Source organism: Callorhinus ursinus, unplaced genomic scaffold, assembly GCF_003265705.2.
Source record: "Callorhinus ursinus isolate GAN/ISIS: 27379988/994484 unplaced genomic scaffold, GSC_fseal_2.0 scaffold18, whole genome shotgun sequence".
NCBI lineage: Eukaryota > Metazoa > Chordata > Mammalia > Carnivora > Otariidae > Callorhinus > Callorhinus ursinus.
The window spans coordinates 12,455,895-12,483,136 of NW_027397080.1; the positions used below are offsets into that span (position 1 = coordinate 12,455,895).

At 49.6% G+C, this 27,242-nt stretch overlaps 2 protein-coding genes across 6 annotated transcripts; one reads left to right on the top strand and one right to left on the bottom strand.

Moving 5' to 3' along the window:
• Positions 1-26,119, top strand: BSDC1 (BSD domain containing 1). 4 transcript variants are annotated; one of them, XM_025857195.2, is made up of 11 exons: positions 1-40; positions 303-363; positions 5,539-5,655; positions 8,027-8,194; positions 10,039-10,093; positions 12,839-12,954; positions 13,380-13,448; positions 13,617-13,695; positions 14,723-15,202; positions 21,559-21,662; positions 25,325-26,119. In XM_025857195.2, the coding sequence occupies exons 1-11, from the start codon at positions 30-32 to the stop codon at positions 25,358-25,360; spliced, it is 1,296 nt and encodes a 431-aa protein (XP_025712980.1). In that variant the 5' UTR covers positions 1-29; the 3' UTR covers positions 25,361-26,119. The 4 variants fall into 4 exon arrangements, with proteins under 4 accessions (XP_025712980.1, XP_025712981.1, XP_073759099.1 ...); XM_025857196.2 differs by lacking the exon at positions 25,325-26,119 and adding an exon at positions 23,097-25,098; XM_073902998.1 differs by lacking the exon at positions 25,325-26,119 and having other exon boundaries at positions 21,559-23,087.
• TSSK3 (testis specific serine kinase 3) lies at positions 25,278-27,242 on the bottom strand. 2 transcript variants are annotated; one of them, XM_025857199.2, is made up of 2 exons: positions 27,104-27,242; positions 25,278-25,939 (listed from the first exon to the last, which is right to left on the bottom strand). In XM_025857199.2, exons 1-2 carry the CDS (start codon positions 27,114-27,116, stop codon positions 25,278-25,280), a joined length of 675 nt encoding a protein of 224 aa, XP_025712984.1. In that variant the 5' UTR covers positions 27,117-27,242. The 2 variants fall into 2 exon arrangements, with proteins under 2 accessions (XP_025712984.1, XP_025712983.1); XM_025857198.2 differs by lacking the exon at positions 27,104-27,242 and adding an exon at positions 26,701-26,845.

The window sequence follows — 27,242 nt, forward strand, 5'->3', positions numbered from 1 at the left end:
GTAAATAGTGGTGATGTCATGCAGGCAAGATGGCGGAAGGGTGAGCCCGTCATCCAGCTCTCGGGCGTTGGGGCCTGAATTCTCCCAGGGTTGGGGTGCTGGGCCAGGGTCCCCGTGGGGAACAGGAGGCCAGCCTGGGAGTGGACGGAGCTGAAAGGGCGGGGCGGAGTCTCAGTGTGAAGGGTGGGGAAGCGGTCTGCCAAGTGTCAGCCCGCGGACCACGTCTCTGGGAGAAACTGAGACCCGATCATGCGCGGGCAAGAGTCGCACCGCAGGGCCGCCAGATATGTCTGTCTTCACAGGGAGGACGTGGGCTGGTGGCGGAGCTGGCTGCAGCAGAGCTACCAGGCAGTCAAGGAGAAGGTAAGCCGGGCCGGCGCCCTTCCTCCGCCAGGGTCTCGCGCCGCCTCATGCAAGCAGGTCCGAGCGGCCCCGCCCGACCAGTGTGGGCGCTGGGCCTCAGAGATGAGGCCCACCTGGGCCCTGCGGTTATCCGCTGTTGGTCTCAGGGAGGACTGACCCCCGACTCCGACCAATGTGACGCTAGCCACGGTGAAATATAGATTGTTTTAAAGGCCGGAGCGGCCCTTTTGTAGGAATGCATAGGAAGAGCAGTTTATTCCAGCGCAGGAAATTCACAGCTTCGTAGAAGAGAGAACCTTTGATCTAGGCCTTGAAGAAGAATTCTGCCATAGAAACTTATTACTGTAGTCATTCAAATACTAGAATGCCACAGCTAGCACTCTCTGACAGGTCCTGAGGGTACAGATGCTATCGTGGGCCTCACAAAGCTCACAGTCTAGTGAGGAGGCAGCAATTCCTGTGGGGTGAGTGAGCCTTGGCTCTGCCAATGGACAAGGCTGTCGTGTGTTTCTGTTCCACTCCATACTAGTTTGTCAAAACCAGCCCAAGTGAATTGTGGAGGAAAAGTTAATTACTGTTTACTTCAAGAAATTGGGGCAAGTCCTGCTTCAGGGCAGACTCCAGGAGGCTTCTGATCTTGGTTAAATCAGTCCTCTATTCTAGGAGCATTTTAATACCTCCTTTAGCCTGCATGCTCCGGTTCAGCCCTCTCAGCTACAGCCTAGCAAATCTGAGAATATGCCCTGAGTTGTTTATGTTGTTGATGAGGACTAAGAGAATTTCACACTGAAGTTTAATTGAAAAGACTTCAAAGGACCTCAGCTGTTGAGCGATCTCCTGGAAGGAGAGTCTGACATGCATTCAGCAAGTATTGGACGAGGACCTCCTGTGTGTGTTTCCCTCAAGGCTGGTCCTACCATAACTCATGAAAAATAGATAGTTGGTTAGCTTTCCATCTTCGTTCTTGGGGAGCTCCCTGTTTGAAGCAAGGTTGTGGGTGTTGTTTCTGCCTTTGACAGTTCCCCATTCAGAAAGAGGAGACTTAAATTTCCCTCTCAGCTAGTTACCGTTATATGAACTTGGACAAGTTATTTAACCTCTCTAGGCCTCAGTTCCTCATCTGCAAGATGGGAGTACTAATAACACCTACCTGATAGTACTGTTGTGAGGATTAAATAATAATGTGTGTAAAGCACCAGGAACAATACTTAGCACACCATAAGTAGCATATAAGCATCAGTTATTTTATTAGGTGCTGAGGAGGGTGCTGGGGAAACCTCTTAAACACCAGCAGTCCATTTTTACTTCCATTTTTCCCTTGGTCTTTCAGTGTTTTCCTGGCCTTGCCCTTGCCCTTTCCCCCTTGACTTCCCATCCCAGCTCCATCTAGACTACTCAGTTCCCAGGACCCGCGATTCCCTTGCACCCCTTAGCATACATTGCCCTAGAGACTACAGTTCTGAGATGGTGCTGTACTCTCTCTTCCTCTGCTCCTTACCTCCTCCTACAGTGTATATGCGTATTTGCATTTACCCACAGACACTGATAAAGAAAGTCATTGCTCCTTGGTCCAACCACAAATTCCCCAAGCTTATTTAGGCCTGAACACTCCCCCTCCCCCCAGCAAGCTTTTTCAGTCTCTGATTTGCTTTTCTTCCCCGTATCTTCTGAAACTTTCCCCAAACCTAACTCATCCCTCAAGTGCTCTGTTCAGCCACTTCCTCTTTTACCTCTAGGAGACACCCCTCCTACTTTTTTATATTTGAGGTCAACAACATGATCTCTCGTAACTCCCTCCCCATCCCTGCGGCCTTCACGTGTAAGCTAATCTGTAAACACACTCAGCTTCACCTACCACTTGCCAAATCCATCGGGTGGTTTTCAGCTCTTATCTTCCTGGTCCTTTCGGCTACATTTGATACTAGTGATCACTCCCTCTTTCTTGCAACTCTACTCCTTTGGCTTTGTGGCATGCTTCTCTCAATTCTCCACACCTCCAGGCTTTTCTTTCCTGACTGTTTCATGACTTTCCCTTCCTGCCCCTTAAAGGTGTGGTATTTGAGGGGTCTTGTCCTCAGCTTACTGCTCTGTTGCCTCTACAAACTCTTCCTGGGTGACCTCCTCCATTTTCCTGATAGTATGATTTCTGGTCCTTTTCTCTGAGCTTTATTGTTTGAGAATCGCTCCTGCTGGACAACTGTCCCAGATAGCCCACTGTCGTCACACATGCTACATGACCAAAATCACTGTCATCATCTTCTTTCTAAGCCTTCTCCCCCTTCCACATTTTCTGTCTTGAGTTGGCAGCACTGCATCTACCCCATCACCTAGGTTAGCAGCCAGTGGCTCTTCCTTGACTCTCTCTTGCCCTCGCTCAACACATCTATTTAATCCCTAAATCTACCTTTGTCGCCTAATATTTCTCGAATCAGTCCCACCCTTTCATCCAGCCCAGCACTATCCTTATTCATATTCTTTTATTTTCTTTTCTGAACTATTACAGCAGCGTCCTGACTGGTTCTCCTGTCTTCTAATCTTGTCACTTTTGGACCTATCCGTGGCACTCCAGGCCAGGCACTGGAGTGACCTACGAAAAATGCAGATGTCATCATGTCCCACCTCCTTCAAACTCTTGGTGGCTCCTCATCACCCACAGGGCTGACCAGCCCACCATAGTTGCCCTTGGGAGCCTCTCCAGCTTTCTTCCCAACTACTTCTGCTTTACCTTGAATGTTCATTAGGACTGAAATGCTCAGAGGCCTCAGTAAACCCTGTGCCCTGCAGTGCCCCAGCTTCCTTTACTGACTCCTGCTCATTCTTTTAGGTGCTCAGTCCAGGCTTCCCTTCACCAAGTCTTTCCAACTTCCTGATAAAACACTGGTCACCACTCTGCTCTTGTACACTGACACTGTTATGTGAGCATTTTGCCGGGTAGACGATGACCTTCTTGAGAGCAGGCACCATGTCGGTTCATTCTGGTCCCCTCAGAGCTCACAGTCTAGTGAGGCGGACAGCCATTCATCACATCACCATGGCAGTGGTTATATAATTAAAATTTGCCCTGGTACATGTAAATTTAACAAGCAAACTTTCTTTGAGCACCTACTCTATGCCAGGTTCTATGCCACATCCTGGGAAAACATCAGTGAGCAAAAAACACAGGCTCTATGTTCACAGAACTCCGTTTATCCAGGAGGCTAGATATTGAACGGGCAATCATAAGCCTATAGCGTGACAGGGGCGCCTGGGTGGCTCAGTCGTTAAGCGTCTGCCTTCGGCTCAGGTCATGATCCCAGGGTCCTGGGATCAAGCCCCCTATCGGGCTCCCTGCTCCACGGGAAGCCTGCTTCTCCCTCTCCCACTCCCCCTGCTTGTGTTCCCTCTCTCACTGTGTCTGTCTCTGTCAAATAAGTAAATAAAATCTTAAAAAAAAAATAAGCCTACAGCATGACAAATGTTAGAGAACATGCAGGTGCCCTGGGAAGCAGGGAACCAAGCTAATCTGAGGAGGCATCAGGGAAGCTTCTCTAGGGAAGTGACATTTAAGCATAGATCTGAAGAAAGAACCAGAGTTAACCAGGTGAGGGGGTTCATTCATTGTGTTTGTTCACTTGTGTGTTTCAAAGAGTTAGAATCGTGTGTTCAGACACCCTGAACATAGGGAGGATGCTAGAGCATTGGAGAAACTTGTGGAAAGCCAGCTAGAGCTCAGGGAGGGACACAGTGGTAGGGGCTGAGAGTCCGCCAGAGGTGAGATGAGATGGGCTTTGGAAGTGAAGGTAAAGATTTTCTCCTTGCTCATAGGATACTGTGTAAGCACTGAAGAATGTAAAGCAGGGGCAATCTGGTCTGCTCTGACCTCTCTGACTTGTGAAGCTCCCAGCGGTGGCACAGGGACAGTGTAGTAGAGGTCTCTGATGCACCCTCTAAGGAGTCCATTTGAAAGAGCAGGTTGGCCTAGACCAAAGTGATGGCAGAGTGGACAGAGCACATTAATAAATGACCCCTTCGCCCCAATTAAGGAGCCCCGAGTCTGAAATGGAGACATGATTCCCACTCTCACAGAAGCTTCTGGCCGGTAGACGACACTGCCCCATTCAGAGACATCTCAGGCTGATGAAAACTAGGCAGGCCAATAGACGACACTGCCCCATTCAGAGACGTCCCAGGCTGATGAAAACTAAGCAGGCCCTTCCCCAAAGAAGAACCCCTTCCCCAAAGAAGAACCCTCAAAATGCTAACACACACACAAACACACACACACACTGCAGCTGATTATCCCATGTGTAAAATGAGAAGGCATGCCAGGGCGAACACAGAGGTAGTCTGGGAAGGTACCCCAGAGTGGGTAAGGGTGAAACAAAGCAGGGCAAGACTCAGACCAGAGCTGAGGGCCTGCTGTCTCATGCCGTCTGAGCAGCAGCAGGTCAGTCCAACAGAAGCAAATCTCCATTGTGCTCTACGGATAAATAGAATCCTGGAGTGATAGAACCAAGAACCCCTCAGAGAGAATCCAGTCCAGTATTTCTCGCAACATCCCCTTTGTTGAATGTAAAAATCACACACCTTTTTACTGGTATTAAATTGTCAAGAATCACTCATAAATGCTTTCTAAACTAATGCGACATGTTCATTAAACTTTTCAGACAAATAATTTCACATACTGCCTCATTTCAACTGAATCTCCCTGTAACAACAACAAAAAAAACTAAAAGTAGAAACACTTCCCTTTGATAAGAAAAACACACACCTTTTCTTCATGTTATTTGAAATTTGAAACAAACGTCATGACTTAAAGCAACGCATCAGACTCTGTTTTGTTCCCAGACGACATGCGCCCCCTTCCCCAGCCTGCTCTTGAACCACTGACTTGGGCCACCTCCCTCATCTTACAGAAAACCGAGACTAGGTGAGAATTACCTGTGGCCACAGAGCTTCTGAGTGCCAGGGCTGAGGGCCGTCCCCATTCTCAGAACGGCAGGAAGCCCCTCTGTACGCTGCTATTTGGTAATCCCAGGTCAGGGACTCGGGACAAGCAAGCATTGTTTCTGTGCCTAGACTTCGCGTGTCACCTGAGTTTTCCATGTGTCTGTCTGGGCCGGAAGAAGTCCAGGGAACAGGAACAAAGGGTAGTGGAGCCAGCTGGCTCTGTCATCCCTCTCTTGTCTTCCATAGTCCTCCGAAGCCTTGGAGTTCATGAAGCGAGACCTGACAGAGTTCACCCAGGTGGTGCAGCATGACACGGCCTGCACCATTGCAGCCACAGCCAGCGTAGTCAAGGAGAAGCTAGCTGTGAGTACTGCCTCTCCCCTCTGAGTGACTGTCCCTCACAGCCTGACCTGCCCTGGGCCCCTGGTGGGGACGCCCCAGCCTATCTACTGTTAAGGGATTGTTTCTCCCCAGAGGCTCCCACTTTGAAAGAATTGTGTCTGTCGGGCAAACAAGCTACATAGAATTAGTATTAATAGGCTTTCCCATTTCTGTGTTGTTTTAGCAAATGCTTTCCTGTTAGCAAAGTCATTCATTGTAGACAATTTAGAAAATACATGTAAGTAAAAGAAAAAGAAAGACCTAGAGACACCCATAATTCCATCTCCCAGAGAGAATGACTGTTAATATTTGGGGTTATGTTTCTTATGTCCACTTTCTTTTTCAAAACTGGAATCAATGAATATCATGTCTTGTAACCTACTTTCTGACTTAATCATTGCAAACCTCGCTCTCCAGCATCATAAATGTCCTGTTATTTTGTTCTGTACGTTCAACCAGTTCCTAGTTTCCTATTGCATTTTTTTTCTGGTACTATAAACAGAGCCACAGTGAACATTCCGATTGCTAAATCTTTGCCCTTCTTATTTTCTTTATAATAAAATACTGGAAAGGATCATAGGATGAGTACAGTTTTAGGCCTTTTAATGTTTATTGCAAAACTACCCTCCAGAAAGGTTGTGCCAACTTATATTCTTACTGTCCCTGTTTTTATTAACCAAAGATATGTAGCCGAATCTTCTTGTGAGATAGGAGTTAGATTCTAAAGTTAGTGTGAAAAGTGAAAGTTGTGTATGGTTAGCTATCCCTGCAAATCTCAAGCTTCTGATGAAGTATAATATACAGGTTTTGTTTGAACAGTTTCTCCTCTAGTATTGGGACAATTGCACTTCCTTCATTTGAGCACCAGCTGAACCAATTGCCTTGTGACTAGAGGCCATGTTATGAGAAACATGTTTTGGAGTTCTTTCAACCAACCTTATTTGGTTGACTCTTCTTGTAAAATACTGTCTGCCTGCTAGTCACAGCTGCTGACGAGCATGGATGACAAGGAGTAACCCTGCTGATCTGCTAGAGTCCAGCCAGTAGCACAGGTGCCACTCGTTTCTTCCATTTATTCATTCCTTTTCTTCATTCATGGATTGTATTTCTGTGCTAGCATGTGCCAGCACTCTGTAAAATGCCTGGATAGCCTCATCAGGAGTAAATATTATGGTTTCCATGAGGTTTAGAGCCTGGCCCTATCAGCATCCCATCTCTGCTTTGCTTCAAGGCCAGTCTGACCAGTGTGGCTCAAGCTCGGTGTCTCACTTGCCCCTTCTAGATGATCCATACATTGGCCCTCAGCTGGTCCTAGGTTTGTCTCTGGGCAGGGATATCTGTTCTTATCCTGCCCGTATTTCCCCAACCTTTCGTACAAAATGTTCTACTTCCTGAACGATGATGATGAAATTGTAATATTACAATACTGCTGTTTGGTATATGCCAGGCATTGTACATGCCTTACCTTTTATTTGTCACAGCAGCCCTCTGAAGGAAGTCTGTTTACCTGCATTTTACAGATCATGAAACTGACTCAGAGAGGTTTAGGTCTCCAAAACTAGGACCTTTCCCACCACTCTACCTGTGGGTCCTCTCCCCCACTGGGTGTGTATGACATGCATCCTCTCCTGCCAGTTTTTTTTTTTTTTTAAGATTTTATTTATTTCTTTGACAGAGGTAGAGAGCACAAATAGGCAGAGTGGCAAGCAGAGGGAGAGGGAGAAGCAGGCTCTCCACTGAGCCGGGAGCCAGACGTGGGGCTCAATCACAGGACCCCGGGATCATGACCTGAGCCGAAGGCAGCCGCTTAACCGACTGAGCCACCCAGGCGTCCCCTCTCCTGCCAGTTTTTGATCAGCCTGACTGGTCTTGAAATTTTTTTTTTTTTAAGATTTTTTTATTTATTTGACAGAGACACAGCAAGAGAGGGAACACAAGCAGGGGGAGTGGGAGAGGGAGAAGCAGGCTTCCCGCGGAGCAGAGAGCCCGATATGGGGCTCGATCCCAGGACCCTGGGATCATGACCTGAGCTGAAGGCAGACGCTTAACGACTGAGCCACCCAGGCGCCCCTGGTCTTGAAATTTTTATGAAATAGCCAGTCAGAGAGTTCTGCTCTGACTTATCCAGGCCTACGGGGGCCCTGTTCCACACCCCCATCTGGTGTTCGGGAGAACCCTGGCTACCTCTGTCCTTCTCCAACCCCAGAGATAGGGTGAGAGGCTGTGAGCACCTCCCTGGTCCCCACTCATAGAGCACACTTTTGCCCCTGATGCTTCACCCCTCAGTACGCCATCCCCTAGATTGCAGCCTGCTCCTGGGCCACCTGTTTCCTCTGCCCGCTTCTCTCTGCAGACTGAAGGCTCCTCGGGGGCAACAGAGAAAATGAAGAAGGGGTTATCTGACTTCCTAGGCGTGATCTCCGACACCTTTGCTCCCTCACCGGACAAAACCATAGACTGCGATGTCATCACCCTGATGGGCACACCCTCTGGCACAGCTGAGCCCTATGATGGCACCAAGGTATTCATTAGCAGCCTCCCCTGCAGGTGCCTAATAGTACTGGGTTCTAGCTTCCTGTGTGCACTCAAAAAGCAATACGTGTTCAGGCCAGAAAATAAATACATGTATATAACTAAATTGGAAAATATTAGTAAGCAAGAAGGTAATGATTCTTAAATCCATAATCCCATCCCTCAGAGAGAATCACTGATTTCTCGTTGGTTTCTAACCTGTCATTTCTTTTTGTTTACTAGCATTGGTAAAGATAGTTTGGATTTTTTCTTTTTAACTAAAAAGGCACTTTATACATGTAATTTTGTAACCTGCTGAAAAAAATATATAAAAAATATTAGCATCTTTCTTAATCATCATCATTTTAATGTCTTTAAATTCTTGCAAGTGAAAGTAGCATCATTATTCAGTCATTTCCCTAGTGTTGCACATTTGGATTCCCTTCAGCTTCCAGCCATAATAAGGAATGCTGTACGGGCATGATACTCTCAGCATTGGGGTGAAGGTTGATTTCTAGTGGGAATAAATGCATGGGGGGAGGATGTCTTCAAAGCACCTAGATCAACAACAGTGACAGGATATTTCTTAAACATTTTATCTCCTCAGCATTACTTCTTATGGTTAATGGGGTATTTTCTCCTAAATTCACAGTGTGATGTCACAGCAGTTTGGCCTTAGTAGCATTTTACCACATTGAGTTTCCATTCCAAACATAATGATTTTTCAAGCATTATCTTTCAGCACTAATATTAATACCACCACTTAGTGACCATTTGAGTGGAAGTGTGAAATTTCTTAAATTGTAGGGTTTTAAATTATAACAGCAGTGAATCACAAAGCCCCTTGCTGAAGTTCTGATTTGGACAGCCAGCCCTTGCTTCACATAATACTGAGGAAGGAAGGTGAGGTTTTCTGTTTGTCACTCCTGTGGCCTTAACGGGAACACAGCAGATAATTCATCTGGCAGACTGGCTGTGAAATTAAGAAATTCTTGGGGCACCTGAGTAGCTCAGTCAGTTAAGCATCTGCCTTTGGCTGAGGTCATGATCCCAGGGTCCTGGGATCAAACCCTGCATCGGGCTCCCTGCTCGGTGGGGAGTCTGCTTCTCCCTCTGCCTCTGCCCCTCCCCACTGCTTGTGCTGTCTCTCTCTCAAAAAAATAAACAAAATCTTTTTTTTTTCTTAAAGATTTTATTTATTTATTTGACAGAGAGAGACACAGGGAGGGAACACAAGTGGGGGGGGTGGAGAGGGAGAAGCAGGCTTCCCGTGGAGCAGGGAGCCCAACTCAGGGCTCGATCCCAGGACTCTGGGATCATGACCTGAGCCGAAGGCAGATGCTTAACTGACTGAGCCACCCAGGCACCCCTAAATAAAATCTTTTAAAAAAAGAAAAAAAATTAAATTCTTGATGAATGGTTTTAATTTGGGGGAGCTACTTCAAAATTTGCCCATAAATTTGGACTTTATTAATGTATTTGAACTAACATTTTTCAAGTTTCACATAGTTCAAAAGCATTTTATACATACAATTTTGTAGTTTGCTTACACTGTATTTTCTTAGTTCCCAAGGTAGAATACTAGGGGAAAGACCATTTTTCTGGAAGCCCCAATTTTGCACTCCTAGCCCAGTGCTCCACTCTCTAGCCATAGGGTGACCTGACAAGTGCCCTGTGGGTCTGGCAGCCAGCAGGAGAGAAGCTGGGTTGAGGTTTACTTCCTATGGAACTAAATGTATAGGGGAGGGACATCTTCAAAGCACCTAAATTAACAACAATGGTAGGGTATGCTGTCAGAAAGGAGATGTTTTCTCCACCTAGCACTCCAGAATTTCTGTTCTTTGTTTCTTACAGGCTCGCCTCTATAGCCTGCAGTCAGACCCGGCAACCTACTGCAATGAACCAGATGGTGAGGGGGTAGCTGTGAGGGGGCAGGCTTTAGGGGGTCTGGGATGAGCACCCTTGTTGTCTCTGACAGCATTGGCCTGGCACCCCCTGTGTGGCGGGACCAGAGTGGGGCTAGAGTGCACCTTACGTGTGGTAGGATGGGTTGTCAGTCCCTTTTCCTCCGTGAACCTGGACTGTGTTCATCCCGGTCTGCAGAGACTTTGCTCCACTCTCTCAGCCTCCACTCAGGCCCCATCCCAACCCTGCTGCCTGCCTGCCTTCTCTTGGGTGTTTGTTTGCCAAGCCCCTGCCATGCAGCAGGCCCCAGGCTGGGAACTGGAACTCCGAAATGAGTCAAACCGTCACCCCCGTCCAGACTTCCAGGAATGTGCTGTTAGGAAAGAGAAATGGGAAACTGAGGGCAAAGCAACGATAGTAGGGACGGAGTGCTGCTTCCCCGGACGGGAACCCGGAAGGGAGGCACCTGGCCCAACCTGGGGGACCGAGGAGGTGGCACTCAGATTGAGGTTTTAAGGATGAATTAGAAGTAAACTAATTTGGGGCACCTGGTTGACTCAGTCAGTGGAGCATGCGACTCTTGATCTCGGGGTGCTGAGTTCAAGGCCCACATTGGGCATGGAGCCTACTTAAAAAAGAAAAAAGAAGTAAACTAATTTTACTTTTAGCAGCGGGGGAAGGGCGTTCAAGCGTGGCAACAGGACATTTGAAGCTTCTGCACTGGGGAAGGCTGAAGAGGGGCATGTGAGGGAAGGAGGCAGTGAGAATTTCCAGTGGGCGCCAGGTGGGGGCCAGATCGGAAGGGCTGTGGGGGCCAGACTAAGCAGTTTGAATTTTGTTCTAAATGCCGCAAGCGGTTCTTAACCTTGTTTTAGTCACAAAGGTCTTTAAAAATCTGTTGATAGTGACAAACCCTCTGTCCACAAAATTTTATAATGCAGTAGGGGAATTCTTTGACACTCTGAAGCCCATCCTTGGATCCTAGCTTAAAAAGCCCTCCCTAAGGGGCGTGGGGGGATGGGTTAGCCTGGTGATGGGTATTAAAGAGGGCACGTTCTCCATGGAGCACTGAGTGTTATACGCAAACAATGAATCATGGAACACTACATCAAAAACTAATGATGTGTTGTATGGTGACTAACATAACAATAAGAAAAAGCCCTCCCTAGGGATACCTGGATGGCTCAGTCGGTTGAGCCTCCTACTCTTGGTTTTGGCTCAGGGTTGTGGGGTTTGGCTCAGAGATCAGGGTCCTGAGATCAAAGACTCAAAGAGGAGTCTGCTTATCCCTCTCCCTCCCTCTAGTCCCTCCCCCACCTCGCTCACTCGCTCACGACCTCTTTCTCTCTTAAAAAAAAAAAATCTTAAAAAAAAAAAAAAAAAGCCCTCCCTGGAGGGTACCTGCCTGCCTTAGTCAGTGGAGCATGCAACTCTTGTTCTCAGGGTCATGAGTTTCAGCCCCATGTCGGGCATACGAGTTTACTTAATAAAAAAGTAATAATAATAATAAAATAAAAATAAATTAATCTCCCTAGAGAACTACTGACGGGTTTTGAGGCCTGGGTGAGTAGATTTTGCATTTTTTTTTTAAAGATTTTATTTATTTATTTGAGAGAGAGAGAGAGAATGAGATATAGAAAGCACGAGAGGGAAGAGGGTCAGAGGGAGAAGCAGTCTCCCTGCTGAGCAGGAAGCCCGATGTGGGACTCGATCCCGGGACTCCAGGATCGTGACCTGAGCCGAAGGCAGTCGCTTAACCAACTGAGCCACCCAGGCGCCCCGATTTTGCATTTTATAGAAGAATCATCAAGCGTGGTTGTAAAGGGTAAAATAGAGAAGATGGGCAGACTGTGCAGGAGGCTTGGTAGGAATCCCCACATCAGAGGTAAGGCCAGAACCTAGGGAGTGGCAGGTGGAATGAAGAGGGCAGTGTGCATACAGAAGACACTGAGGAAATAGAATTCAGAGTAATCGATAGAGGAGGAGGCCAGGAGGGCACCCAGGGCTCTGGTGGACAACTAGGTGGGACAGCTTGGGAGGGAAGAACATGAGCACACATGGGGTTTGCTGCACTTGAGCAGGAAGAAGTGTCCAGAGGACACCTGGGCCCCTGGATCTGGAGCCCAGAAGGGTAGCTGGGGCTGCAAAGACCGACTGAAGAGTTGTCGGGGGAGGGAGAGGTGGTAACTTGTGGCTTAGTGGAGCTTATCTTAGGAGATGAAAGAGAATGAGAAGAGAGAAGGAAAGGAAAAGAGGAACCCACTGAAGACTCACAAGGAACAACTGGAAAGGTGGGAGGAAAATCACAAAAGCCCGAGAAGCCAGGAGAGAAGAGGGCGTTCACAAGGACAAGTGGCTCCCAGGATCAGAAGATGGATTGGTCACATGAGGGAGGGCAGAGAAGTACCCTTTAGACTGGAAACATGGGGCCCCTGGAGACCTGAGAAGAGCGGTTTCAGAGAGGAGGGGGCTCAGTAGCCAAGTGTAGTGGGCTAAAAAGCAAGCAGGCACGTGAGAACATGCAGGCGGCAGCCCATTCTAGAGACCACTTTCCGGTGCCTTGCCGTGGTACCAGTGAGGCCTACCTATCCCATCACCCTTCCTGAACCCCCACCTTTGGCCAAATGGCTTTGAAAAAAACCTTAAGCTTTCCTCACTGTCCTTGTCCACACTTAGGTGTGTTTTCTGTAGGCCCAGTGTTCTCTCTCCAGACCTAGGAAATTGACCATCAGTGTCTGTCCCTCTGCAGGGCCCCCGGAATTGTTTGATGCCTGGCTTTCCCAGTTCTGCCTAGAGGAGAAGAAGGGGGAGACCGCAGAGCTCCTTGCAGGCAGCCCCTCCATCCGGGCGCTCTATACCAAGATGGTGAGGTCCCAAAGGGCAGGACCTCACCCAGCTTCGGTTTCAGGTGTCGGGAGGTTGGAGGGCCATATCTAGAGTCCTTGCAGAGTCATCTGGCCCAGAGAGCAGTCGGAGACCCTCTAGAGCCAGACCAGCCAGGTCCTGAGCCAAGAATCCACATGGGTAAAGCGGTTTGCCAGGTTTCTGGCAGTCATGTGAGAAATGGAAGGGCCAGCAAGGCCTGATGGGAATTCTGTTCTCCCTCCTTGGCCAAGCTGGGCCAGTAACATGGGTCTGGGGGTGGAGGGTGTAAGTGCTCTGAGAAAAACTGCTCAGCCACTTAACCACATCTGAAATCCAGGGCAGCTGGGGGCAGGCTGATAAGGCTGGGGACACAGACCCTAAACAACCACTCCCAAAGTCTCATCTCCACTGTCCCCTCCCTCCAGGTCCCAGCAGCTGTTTCCCATTCAGAATTCTGGCATCGGTATTTCTATAAAGTCCATCAACTAGAGCAGGTATGCTGGCCTGGCCTGGGGAGGTCCTCCACTCAGCCCTTGGGGAAGTAGGCTGGATTTTGTTGAGGGAAGAAGGGGCATAGGGTACCAAGAGCTCTGGGATCAGGGCCAGGGTCTGGGAAGAGCTTGCCCTGACTGCTTCTGGCCATCTTTTCCCCCCACACTCAGGAGCAGGCCCGGAGGGATGCCCTGAAGCAACGGGCAGAACAGAGCATCTCTGAAGAGCCTGGCTGGGAGGAGGAAGAAGGTAAGAGATAGTGAGAGGTGATGGCCAAGTAATAGGTCCTGTTGTGCCTCTGGGGACCATCTGGCCTTCTCTTGAGCACTGGAGAGACCTGGCACCCAGGGAAGTATAGGGCATGTATACCGTGTCTGTACATGCTGAGGATAGGCTGAACTAACAAGGAAACGTTTGCCTGGGCTGGTGGAATTCCTGGTTTAGGTACAGAAATCACGTGTGTCAGGAGCGGCAGATTCCCCAGCCAGCCCATGGACCAGCCCCTTCAGAGTCACCTGGGTTGCTTATTGGAATTCCAGGTTCCCTTCCCCCCATTCTAAATGAGACTCTTCTTCGGGGATGTGGCCAAACTTGTTTTTTGCTTCACACCCAGCACAGGAGCCCAACGTGGGGCTTGAACTCATGACCCCGAGATCAAGACCTGAGCTGAGAAAAAAAAAAAAAAAAGCTGAGCTGAGAGTCAAGACGCTTAACCAGCTGGGCCACCCAGGCACCCCCAAACTTGTATTTTTAACAGGCTCCCCTGGTAAAGTTCATGGCTTAGCCAGGTTTGAGAACTGTTGGCTTAAGGTGGTAGCTGCGCATCCTCTGTCTGGTAGCTTGGCTTAGGATAGTATGTTAGAGCCACCTGCATGCCATTAACACATTTATTGTTTTCTTTATTACTTTCTTTATTAAGGAAAGTTAAGTGTCTTATCCAAGATCATACACTGAGAATATAGCAGAGCCTGCCCTAAACCCAGAACTGATTCACTGTCAAATCTTAACTTTCTAACCTATAATACCATCTTGGGCTGTGTCGCCAGAAGCTGAGTGTCCGCCAGACATATGCTAGGCCTCGTGGGTAGGAGAGACTTTGACCGACAGGGGTTATCTGCGGATGAACCATGATGGGGAGAGGGTGAGGAAACTGGCACCCTTTAGTCTTGACCAGAGTAAGCTCTGGCAGGAACCTGAGGTCTGTCTTCAGAGAGCTCCAAGGTTGTCTTGGGGCTGACCAGGGCACATAGCCCTCTTTCCTCTTCTCTCTCGATAGAGGAGCTTGTGAGCATTTCACCCACATCTCCAAAAGAGGCAAAGGTTCCTGTGGCCAAAACTTGCCCATCCCCTGAAGGAGGACCTGGCCCCCTGAGCCCCTGTGAAGAGAATCCGGTGCCTCCAGCTGAGCCTCCTGCAGAGGTGACTCCGTCAGAGAGCAGCGAGAGCGTTTCCGTCGTAACACAGATTGCCAAACCTGCCACTGCAGCTGAGGCACCGGTGCCGCCCAAGGACCTGTCCCAAAAGCTTCTCGAAGCATCTTTGGAGGAACAGGGCCTGACTGTAGATGTGGGTGAGACTGGACCCCCGCCCCCAGCTCCGTTCAAGCCCCAGCCCCCTGCTGGCCGCCCCAGCGGCCCGGAGCCCAGGCCTCCAGCCAGAGTAGAGACTCTGAGGGAGGAGGTACTCACAGACTTACGGGTGTTTGAGCTGAACTCGGACAGTGGGAAGTCTACACCCTCTAACAATGGAAAGAAAGGTAAGTCAAGGCCACAGCCCAGTGGGGGGGGGAGGGGCAGGCGAGCGCTGCTACCCCAAAGGCAGACTTGTGTCCTCATTCCTTGGGAGGGTCCCAGCAGCAGTTGTCTTTCATTTGTGATCCTGATGGTGATGACAGCTGCTATCTATTAAGTAGTTGTTACCATATTTCATCCATTTAAAGTGTACCTGTTTGTGTTTTTTTTTTAAGATTTTATTCATTTGAGAGACAGAGAGCACAAGCAGAGGGAGAGGCAGAGGGAGAGGGAGAAGCAGACTCCCCACTGAGCAGGGAGCCCCACATGGGGTTCGATCCCAGGACGCTGGGATCATGACCAGAGTGGAAGGCAGACGCTTAACCATCTGAGCCACCCAGGTGCCCCAAAATGTACCTGCTCTCTGAAATAAGGGTGCATCTTAACAATCGTTGGGGGTCTTAGGTTCGATAAAATAAGGTTTGTGCCAGGTTAGTGTGTTATATTGCACTTCGTTTCTCATTACATCTCACAGCCCAGTGAGGTCAGTATTATTGTCCACTTTTATAGGTGAAGAAAGTGAAGCTCAGAAATGTTAACTAACTTGCTCAGATTCACATGACCAGGAAGTAGCAGGCCCAGATTCAGACCCGGGTCTCTCGGACTCGGAGCCCATGTGCTTAGCTACCACACTGTGCCAGTTTCCATGCATTTGGACGATGCAGTCTTATGCTGGGTTGGAAATCCCGGTGGCATTGATTGATGACAGAGGTCTTCTCCCCTGGGTGACCTCAGAAAAGTCATTTAGCTTTCCTAAGCTTACTGCATTATTACGAGTATGAAACATATAAACAACACTTCTGTACAGTTGAAAAAAGAATAAATGAATACTCATGAACTTGTTGTGACCCAGCTTAAATAATAAAGCTTAGTTTCTTATCTGTATAATGGAATTTTAGACTGGAGACTGACTTCTTGTCAAAGGGGAACCTCTCTAATTCCTGGAATTAAAGGACAATGATAGCTCTGGTGTTGACTTTTTTGCCACATCCAGAATACCTCTTCAGAGATAGCCGATTGTCAGCAAGGCCTCTACACACACACACACAGAGCCGATTGTCAGCAAGCCCTCTACACACACACACACACACACACACACACAGCCGATTGTCAGCAAGGCCTCTACACACACACACACACACAGCCGATTGTCAGCAAGGCCTCTACACACACACACACACACACACACACACACACACAGCCGATTGTCAGCAAGGCCTACACACACACACACACACTCTCTCTCTCTCTCTCTCTCTCTCTCTCTCTCTCTCTCTCTCTGCTAAACACACAGTACCAATCAGCCACAAAACTTGCCCAGCAGGTGAGCCCACGCCTACTGGTGCAGTGAGAGACTGATTTGCTGCAATGGGAGGGAAACTGGCCCCACCCCAACCCTTCCCTGCTCCCTGATGGAAACGGTAGGGTTTCCAATTTCCAACACAATGCTTCCCTTCTGGCTCTTGATTCAGTGAGGTCATCCATTGAGCTCCTACCCACTCTTTATGAGGCACTGAGGAGGGAGGGGCAAAAGCAGCAGGCTTTATGATGAAGCGGGAAGCAGTATGGGACAGGCGTGGTGCCGGAGAAGTTCAGAGAAAGAAGGAACCTTGGGGCACCGGCGGTTGTTTGACCAAGGAGACAGGCGTTGTAGAGGAGAGGTGGAGAGTTTGGGGCAGGTGTGGGGGACTGGTAGTCCCGGCTGAGGGGCCTACCAAGTCCCGATAGCAGAGGCCACGGGGCACACGGGGCGGGGGTGAAAGCCCACTTTGTTGTATTACCTCCCAGGAGAGGGAGGAACAAGAAGGGTGGATGGGTTAGCTCAGAAGTAGAACTTAGGAGCTTAGCCTTAAGCCGAACTTGGAAGGTTGGACTTGGTGCCATAAAGCAGCAGGGCATGCTGGCTCACATTATATGCCTGACCGGTACTGAGAGCTTTACGTGTAGAGGATGAGGGCTCAGGCTCTGGGGTTCAGACAGTTCTGGGTTCAAATCCCAACCTTGCTCCTAAGCCATGTGACTTGAGAAAAGTTACTGATCTTCTCTAAGCCCCATTTATTCCTCTATAAATTGGGGGTAACTTTCATGATAGGTCCTCAGGGAAGAAATCTGAGTAGAGCCCTGCTTTGGGGAAATGATAACAAGGAACCATCTCTGAGCACTTTCTATATGTCTGTATAGCTCTGCGCTAAGCACTGGATATGCATATCATTCAGTCTTCACAGAAGCCCAAGAGATCTAGGTAATTTCCCCCATTTTTTTACTTACTGGAAGGAAACGGAGATCAAGCACTCACCCACTAAGTATTTAGAAAAGTGTAAAATAGTACTTTAGGAAGGTGAAGAGTAGGTGATGGACCCAAAAGGCGGTGGGGGGTTGCTGGCCTGGTGGTACGAAGGGCCGTTTGAGGTAGTGGTTGTGGGGAAATTGGGCCATGGGAGAGTGGGATCAGAAAAATGAGTGGTGGGTTGAAATGGGACAAAATGAGATTAGGGGAAGCTGCAGCACGAGCTCTTCATCACTCTGCCTTCCTGCCTCTGACACACTTGGCGGGGGGGATGCAGGGGGGCTGGGAAGTCGCTGCAGAAGACCCACCAGAAGCAGTTGTCACTTAGGGGAAGCCGGGGTCTTGGACTAGGGGGGCATAGTGCAAACAGAGTAGAGAGAGTGAATCTTAAAAGAATGAAGGCTTGGAGACAGTGACTCCTTTTCCCTCTTATGTCCATATCCTTAGGTGACATAGAAGAGCTTGGTCCCTGCATGCAGCATAGTTTCCTGGGGTGGCCTCACCAAGGTCCTGGGGCAGTTACTGTCTTTGCAGAGCTGCTTCCCGCCTGCACTTTGTCCCAAGATCCATGTAATCTAAGAGACTGGACTTACCCTGCTCAGGTTCCCTCAGCAGGAAGGGGGACGAGAGACGGGGACAGGCCTGTGGTCTGCGGAACTAGAAGAAGCCCTTGGGCTCAAGGCCCTCCTTCCCCAGTGACTGACCTGGGAGTGGCTTTTGCCTCCCATTTCTTCTCTGGGAAAATAGAGTTGTAGTTGAACAGAATAAAATGAGCTGAATGACAGCACTGGGAGGTTAGTAATCACCTGAAAACTCCCCTTTCTTAAAACAACAGTAAAACTCCATGAAAGCTTAAAATTGTTTTGGCCTAAATCCGTTCTCTGCCATGCGCACAGTGTCAGGGAGCTCTTAGTACTCTTGTCGTGTGACAGGACAGGAAGGGAGAGGAGGCACATGGGAAAGAAAGCCCCGATTCTCATCTCTGCCCCTCGAAGCCTTCATCTCGTCCTCTGTAAATTGGGACTGTTAATACCCACCTCAGAGGGTGGATGTGAAGTGCCTCAAAACTGTAAGCTGATACTCTGTTTTCCACCCCTGGAAGGGCTGCCCTCGAATTTAAAGGCTGAAAAAGAGAGTTTCACATTCCTGAAGGGCAACCTGAGGTCAGGGAAAGCTGCCACGGCCACAGCCCCAGCTCTGAGATGAGGAATAGCCAGGAGTTCAGCTTCTAACCCACAGGAAGCCTGCACTGACAGATAGCCAGGTGTGTGCCACCGGAGTGTCCCGAAGGCCTAGGGAGACTTGGACATGGCGCGTGAAGAACTGGGTCTCGGTCGCCGTTCTGCCCTGGCCAGTCGTGGGGCCACACACAAAATGACTTACCTCGGAGACAGTGCCACTAACGGCCCTGTCTGTTAAATTCCCACTGTGTGTACATGCACATGCACTTCACATTGACACCTCTATTCTTAACACTGTTGTATCTCAGAACTGCAGGCCCAGGCCTACAAGGAATCACCCAGGTACCTATTTATAATGCAGAATTCTGGGTCACTACCTGGACCTGCGGAAGCTGAATGAGGGGGGTGAGGAGACAGGATCTGCATTATAGTCTGTGCATGCAGTTCTCTACAAAGAGGGTGGTTTTATCCTTATTTTATAAATAGACTGAAGCCCAAAATAACTTACCCAAGACTACACAATAGATAAAAAAGTAGGGATTCTACCCAGGTCTTCTCGGCTCCAGAGACCATGCATGATCCTTTTTTTTTTTTTTTTTAAAGATTTTATTTATTTGACAGAGACACAGCAAGAGAGGGAATACAAGCAGGGGGAGTGGGAGAGGAGAAGCAAGCTTCCTGCTGAGCAGGGAGCCCGACGTGGGGTTCCATCCCAGGACCCTGGGCTCATGACCTGAGCCGAAGGCAGATAACGACTGAGCCACCCAGGCGCTCCTGACCATGAATGATCTTACAAGGATGCTGGTGGCTAGCCAGGTGGCTAGGAAGGAGAACAGTGCAAGACCCCTTATAAGGAATGTAGGGGTGCTTGGGGGGGGGTTAGTGTCAGAGCCTGAGTGCCTGGTGAGGAGCAAGCTGAGCAAGCAAAAGCAAGGACATGTTTATAGGTCATGCCACTGAGAGATCAGGGACCTACTCTTTTTGAAGGTGCTTTTAATAGACAGGAAAAAAATACAAAGTAGTGTATGTTCACTTTGGGGGGAGAAAAAAAAAAGAATGGGAAAATTACCAGCTGACTTCATCACCTAAAGGTAACTATCGTTAGTATTTTTATGGGTATGTTATGCATCTTTTCTCTATATGTACCAGCATCTCAGCATATTTTTTTAAGAGAATCATACTGCATATACTTTTCTCCGCATGTACTTTTATAAAACTATTTTTGTCGTTTTCTTCTTAGTAATAACTTTCATGTATACATTTTTTTATGTTGCCCATAAGAAGTCATGCCCAAATGTGAATATTTAGAGCAGTGATTGCCAAATTTAGCAGGCCTCAGAATCACCTAAAGCAGGGATTAGTAGGTTTTTTCTCTCTAGGGCCAGATCACAAATATTTCGGGCTGACACGACACCTTGGCTCTGCTGCTGTTGCAGGAAAGCCGCCACCATGGGCAATATGGAAACAAATGGCAATGGCTATGCTCCAAAATTTCATTTCCCAAAGCAGGCAGTAAGCTGGATTTGGTCCCTGCGCTGTAGTCTGCCGACCCTGCTTTAGAAAAGGGTCCCATGTATATTCATTGAGCGCAAACTCTGTATTCAAGGCACTTGGTGAAAACAAAGATCCCTGCCCTCAGGGAGCGCACATTCCAGTACCTCTGTTAGAAATAAGCAAACTAAGTCTCATGATGTGATGAATTCAGAAGTTGATAAATACAGTGGACACAAAGAACAAGTAGAGCAGAGTGAGGGGAGTGGGCGGGTTTCAAGTATAAGAGGATGGTTTGGGGGGGGCGCCTGAGTGGCTGGTTGATTAAGCGGTTAAGCATCTGCCTTAGGCTCAGGTCATGGTCCTGGGGGTCCTGGGATCAAGCCCCTTATTGGGCTCCCTGCTCGGCGGGGAGCCTGCCTCTCCCTCTGCCCGCCCTGCTCATGCTCTCTCACTCACTCACTGTCTCAAAAAAAAAAAAAAAAAAAAAACTTTTAAAAATAAAGTAGGATAGTCGGGGTAGGGATGGTTTGTACAAGGATGTGAAGGAGGCAAGGAAGTTGGCCTGTGGATGTCTGAGGAGAGAGTTAGGTATAAGGAACAGCCCATGCAAAGGCCCTAAGGCAGGATGTGTTTCAGGACTAGCAAGGTCAGTGAAGGTAGAGTGGAGTAGGTGAACAGGAAGAGGTTCATGGTTTATGTCTTCTGGAAGATGTCTGTGGCTTTGGGGAGCCTCTGGGGCAGAGTGCTTTCTCTACTACAGTAACTTCCTTTTTCTCACTTAATAGTTTTAGACTATTTTGCCACATGTATAAGTGTTCTGCAGCCTAACATTTAAAAGTCACATAATGTTCCATCATGTGACTACACCATTTATTTATTTTTTTAATTCCCTATCAGTGAACTCGCAAGTTGTTTTTTTAAATTTTTATCACTATAAACAGCACTACAGTGAACATCCTTTTGGCTAAATCTTTGACTGAATCCAGCGTTTTTCCTTAGAATAGATTCCTAAAAGTACAATCACTGAGTCAGAGTGACAACAGAATATTAAGACCTTTGTTGTGTATTTGCCAGGCCCTTTTATTTATTTATTTTTAAGATTTTATTTATTCATTTGTCAGAACACACACAGAGGAAGCGGCAGGCAGAGAGAGAAGCAGGCTCCCCGCTGAGCAGGGAGCCCGATACAGAACTCGATCCCAGGACCCTGGGATCATGACCTGGGCCAAAGGCAGACACTTAACTGACTGAGCCACGCAGGTGTCCCTGCCAGGCCCTTTTAAAGAGCACCATCACCCCCAGCTACAAACTGTTCAGACATACCCCTTCCCACCTTTCACACTGTGGATCTTGGTCCCAGGCTCAAGCACGGACATCAGCGAGGACTGGGAAAAGGACTTCGACTTGGACATGACCGAAGAGGAAGTGCAGATGGCACTCTCCAAAGTGGATGCCTCTGGGGAGGTGAGTGGGCCTGGTTGGCTTCAGGGAAGCAAGCTCAACGATCCCAGTGTGTGAGGACTCTCCCCATCAGGCCCAACCATCCCCTAAGGGTGGATCCCTGCTCCTCTCTGAGATGGCAGCTTCCAGAAGGGTGCTGGGGCCTCCCACTCAGGGCCCTGAACACTTCCTATCAGCAGGCTCTGCTTCCCCTCAGTTCCAGGGTAGACAGTGGGAGAGTTCCTGATATTAGCTCTGCATGAAAGTCACCTGAGGAACTGCTAAAAAAAAAAAAGGTAGACTCCAAACCCTGCCCCACATCATGGTCCCCAGGGATGGTCCCGAACAGATTTCCTGGCCTTGGGGCAAAAGACAGTGTGATCTAGGGCAAGTCACTTAACCTGAGCTTCTGTTTCACCATCGAAAACCTAGAACTGGCCCTAGAAGCTTGTAAGCTGTGATAGACAATGCATGTAGATGTGTTAGGCGTCGTGCCTAGGACATGGGAGCAGGTGGTGAACATTACTGAAGCTGCCACAAAACCCATCCAGCTAGAAAGCTCAGAGACCTTCCTACTCTTATGCTTCATTACCTGCTAAAGTCAAGAATGGGTCATTTTGAATGGAAGGCAGGGGAAAAGCTCTCACAATTACTAAGTGACAGAGGACTGAGGCTCCAGGCCAGATGTCTGATTCAAGTCCGTGCTGCTTCCACAGTCACACAAGAACCACATGATTCCTTCCATCTTGTAGCTTATGAACCTGCTATAAAGAGGTGAACAGATGAGAGAGACAGGCAGGGCCTCGGTTTTCATATTGGAAAACTGAAGCCTGGGGAGAGGGAGAGAGCTACCCAAGAGTCTTTGGCTCCTGTGACCTCATTATGCCCAGGGCAGAGAAGGCCCCTGATCCCCTCTCATGTCCCAGGGGCTCGATGCCTCCTGTATTTCTGCGGCCCTCAGTAAAACCTGACAGCCGTATACCTAAGCAGCGTCATTCTACCACCTCCTACCACCTCTCGTACCCGGGATCAGCTGACAGCAGGCCAATAGTAAGTTCCCTGGGGAGACTTCAGCTGGGGCAGTAGGGTGCTGGAGCCCCTGAGGAAGATCCTGTGAGCACCCTCATGGCAGTGCCCCTCTCCAGTTCTCCTTCAGGGACTGACCGACGCGGTTCCTGGGGGCATCCAGTGTTGGCTGATGGAAGCGTTTCCTTTGGGTCTGGAATGATCAGAGCAGCAGACCCACCCCTTAGGTGGAGGATAGCTCTGCTCCCCAGACACATTCCTTAAGACAGTGGTTCACTCTCACAGAGGGCAGGAGGGTATGGCCCAAGACAGGGCTGGGCGGGGTCGGGGAAGCTATCTGTAAATGGAGGCAGCAAGGGGAGGCTGGGTCTGGGCTTGACTCAGAGGAGTAAATATGTGTTTGTGCTCTCCATTATCCCCTCCTGTCTGCAGCTGGAAGATGTAGAGTGGGAGGACTGGGAATGAGGGGAGCCAGAGCGTGCAGCTCCCCCGCCCACAGAACCTCCCACCCCCTCGCTCGTCTCAGCCCAGCCCTGGAAGACACTGACTGAGAATGTCCCCCCAATGGCCTCTGTCAACCAGAGCTCGGGTGCAGATTCTGGGTGGCTCCTTGCTGGTCCTTTGGGCCTCTGCTCACATCTGGGAAGGGGCTCACTAAATCCAAACCAGGAACTCTGACTTGTGCCAACCATAGGATGACTCACGGGGGAGGAGACCTACCCCTCCTCACCAGAAGAGCCTACATTTCTCTGCTGAACACCCACTGTTCTTAGGGACTCTTGCTGGGAAGTCCCAAGGGATAATTCTAGCCCTTCTACCTGTGCAGACAGAAGCTAGGCACCAGTGTCTTGGAGGAAGCTGAGACAACACTCTGCCCGCCCATAGGCAGGCAAGGAAGGCCCTCCCACCTGTCCTTGGCTAGACAGGACGGCAAGCACATTCTGGTTTCTAGCCCAGTGAGTAAGAGGCATTCGTCTCTGGGAAACTTGCCTCTCTTGGGGATCTTCCCCTCCCAGGCATTTTCCATTCCCAGAAAGGTTCCTTGCGGTTCCGAATCTAGAGACCAAACCCTGAGTTCCCACCTCCTTCCTTCTGTCCAGCCCAGGCTGGTATGTCCCCAACGCCTCTCCCAGGGCTTCTTCATGTCGGACGCACCCAAGTCCTTAGCCCAGCTGTGCCACCTGCAAGAGTCTGCTCTTGCATTTCTTCCCCTCCCCAAGAAGGGAGGGGGTCACTTCAGGCCCTTCTGTGCATTGCCTGGCGGGATACCCTGTCCAACCAGCTACCCACCTCGACCCCCTGTAGCTTAGGACACAAGCCAGCTACCAGCGGTACAGAGCAGCGATCAAAGCCGAGTACTTACAACTCTGGTAAGCCCAACTTCTCCACCTCAGCCCTTCTGCGGCTTGAAGGGGTAATGCTGGGGGTGAACTTCTTGAGACTCTCATCAGGCTTCTGCAAAAGCTCTTCTTCCTGAAGACTGACCCAGTCTTTGTGGCTCTCACCCTTCACTCTGGTAAAGCTGTTCCTCTCTTGGGGGAATGAGGGGCTGCAGGAATTCCTGGAGACCCTGGTGCTTCATGATGCTGCTCTGGTGATTCTGGTACATAATCTGGCGTATTTACCAATGATTCTAAAGGGATTGTGGTCAGGTCTGCCAAGAGAGTGGTGGTCCCTTCCACTTCAAACCTCCAGTGGGGGGGTGGGATGGAAAGAATGTTGAATCTTTTTTTTTTTTGACGGGATGGGGTTTTTCTCTTTGTAATTCTTTCTTTAGTTTAATTAACCTTTTGGTTGTTTGTGCAATATTATATATTTTAAATTATAATGCATCTCCCCAGAGTATTTTGTAGCCAGGAAAAGAAAAAAGGGAAAAAAAAAAAAAGATTCTAACAGCTGTTAGTTTTGTAATTAAAAAAAGAAAGAAAAAGAACTTTGTTCTGAACCTTTTCCAGACTTGCCGTTAACAGCATTAAAGAGATTCAACAGAAGCTGGAAGTCTGGGGGTCTATTCTTGTCCCCAACAGCAGCTGCCCTGGAGGCAGGGCAGGACGGACACAGTGTGCAGGCTGGCTTCCTGCGTGGAGCCTGGGGAAGGGGCAGGGGCAGGCAGGGAGGGGTGGTCAGGGTCTCAAGGAAGTCCTCTGTCCTCACCTCAGACTCAGCTTAGACTCTGGGGTGAGGCAGGGACCGGGCCCCCAGCAGGCCTCTCACCAAGACAAGGAGTCTCTGCATTCCCAGCACTTCTGCTTTTATTTGGAAAGGAAGTTGCAACAGTGGTGGTTCCAGTTGCTCTTGGTCACTTTTCCCCTCTCCACCCCCAGTTGTGTGTATGATTCTGGGGTCTGTTTTTTTTTTTTTTTTTCATTAATCTGAGTTAAACACCTGTGTGAAAATCACTTGTTAGCTGTAATAAAAGGGAAGTCTGAACGAGGCCCTCTGGTTGCATGAAGATCTTTAAAGGGAAAGAGAAGTAAGGCTTGGGGAGGGTGTAGGTAAGTTTTAGGATAGAAGTAAACTTCAAGTGTAAAATATATATCACCATCTTAGAAGCGGGTTTTTGGGTTTGCTTTCTTCCCCTGCTTTATTGGGGAGGACTTGCCATTGCTTTTATCAAGTGCTTGCTAGCCATGGATGCCAACTAACTTCTTCGATTGAAGGCCGGAGGATCGTATCTGGTTCCAGGAGCCGCCTGAGCAGGTCCTGGCACTCGGCCGAGATGCCCAGATGAGCGGGGAAGGACACCCCCTTCTGCTGCTGCCACAGCATCTTGGGGATGTCTGTGTCGTCAAAAGGTAGGCTGGCGCAGAGCATGACGTACAGGACGACGCCCATGCTCCAGACGTCCCCCTTCTTGCTATCGTGGGGGACACCCTGCAGCACCTCGGGGGCGGCGTAGGCTGTGCTGCCGCAGAAGGTCTGGCTCAGCTCTCGGCGTGACTTGGGCAACACCTTAGCGAAGCCAAAGTCAGTCAGCTTCAGGTTGAATCCCTGCAACAAGGCGTTCTCACATTTGAGGTCCCGGTGGGCCACACCACAGCCATGGCAGTAGCGGATGGCCTCGACCATCTGACGGAAGAGGGCCTTGGCCCGGTTCTCGGGCAGCGGCCCCCCATTCAGCACACAGTCAAAGACATCCCCTCCTTCAGCCAGTTCCATCACCAGGTAGATTTTCCCGTCGGCAGACTCCAGCATCTCATACACCCGGATGATGTTCTTGTGGTCCAGGGTACGGACAATCTGGAGCTCCCGAGGCAGGAATCTCTGGATAAATTCTGAGGAAACAAGGGGAAAAGACGGGGGGTATCAAGTCCAGAAGGGCATAACTCTTAACTCCTGCCTCCCGCCTTCCAGCTTCTGTCTGCCCACCGTGTCTGGGTCTGGTGCCTTGGTTCCCATTAACAGTCTTAAATGTCTAGCTGCTTGGACATTGCAAAGAATGCTCACTGCTATTATGTTTGTAGTTAATTTATTATTCAAAGGAATGACTCCCTGCCACCCTCAGGGACTGCTGTGGGCAACCTGTGAGGCCATGGATATCAAAGTGCTTTGGGGATTTTTTAGACAAAACCACTGAATCTCAGTTATGAGACCTGATTTGCCCACAGCATGGTGAGCCAACTCCTCACACCCCTGCCTCCTGACCCACAGTTCTTCCCTTGAGCCCTGTCTGCCTTTTTCCCACTTCTGCCTGCCTTGGCAGCAGCTCCTACCCTCTGCCAGCCTAGGCCATGGCCTCTCTGCCCATCTCCGTCCCCCTCCTGGAACAAGGAAGGCCCAGCAGGCTGGAGTTGTGCCTCTGAGGCCCTTTACCTCCTGCCACTTTAATCCTGGGTTTTAGAGGTGCGAGGTTCCTGGACTCCCAGCATCCTTCTGTTTCCCCCCCATCACCCCCCACGACCTGCCCCAGAGCCACAAACTCTCTTGCACACCTTGGTTCCAGACTAAAGGGGAGGAGGGGATGATCCTTCCCACTGGAGGAAGTGCCCACCCACCTCAACCAGTCCTCCCTTCTTCCAAAGGGGCCCCAGCTCACCTTCTGGCCCTCCCATCTTGTCTATAATTTTAATTGCCACTTTTCTTTGGTGTTTTTTGGAAAATGCTTCTTTGACTTTTGAGTAGGTCCCTTCCCCAATGGTCTTGCCCAGCTGGTACCCATTGGAGAGCAGAAAGTCCTCCATGCTGTCTAGCGCCTCCTTCCTATCACCCTCTCAGCTCATGCTGCCTCTGTGAGGCAGCTCTACTCCACCATCGCCCTTGGCCTGCTCCTTTTCCCCCCAAGGACTTCATGCGCAGCCGCCCCCAGCGCTAGAACATTCTCCGTCTGGACACAGCAGCCACGGGTGGTGGGGAGGGAGAGGGCCAGACATTTTAAAAACTCGGCCCAATTGTGATGTAAATGCTGTGTGACCCTTGGCCAAAATTGTCAGTGCCCTTACCTGCCCTCACCATCACCACCACCAAACCCAGCACGAGTTAAGTCACCGCCGCGCCCCCGTCCCCCAGCCAGGCAGGGAGTCGCAGCCCGCTCCGGGGCGTCCGCGCGCCGCCCGGGATCACGGGCTCCTTTTCGTGGAC

Bases quoted from the DNA above. Each gene is read 5' to 3' on its own strand.
- BSDC1 (XM_073902998.1), top strand. The intron at 5,656-8,026 runs GTGAGTACTGCC...TTCTCTCTGCAG, and splicing joins TAGTCAAGGAGAAGCTAGCT to ACTGAAGGCTCCTCGGGGGC. The intron at 12,955-13,379 runs GTGAGGTCCCAA...CCCTCCCTCCAG, and splicing joins GGGCGCTCTATACCAAGATG to GTCCCAGCAGCTGTTTCCCA.
- TSSK3 (XM_025857198.2), bottom strand. From the start codon at position 26,845: ATGGAGGACTTTCTGCTCTCCAATGGGTACCAGCTGGGCAAGACCATT. The intron at 25,940-26,700 runs GTGAGCTGGGGC...TTGTTTCCTCAG, and splicing joins CAAGATGGGAGGGCCAGAAG to AATTTATCCAGAGATTCCTG.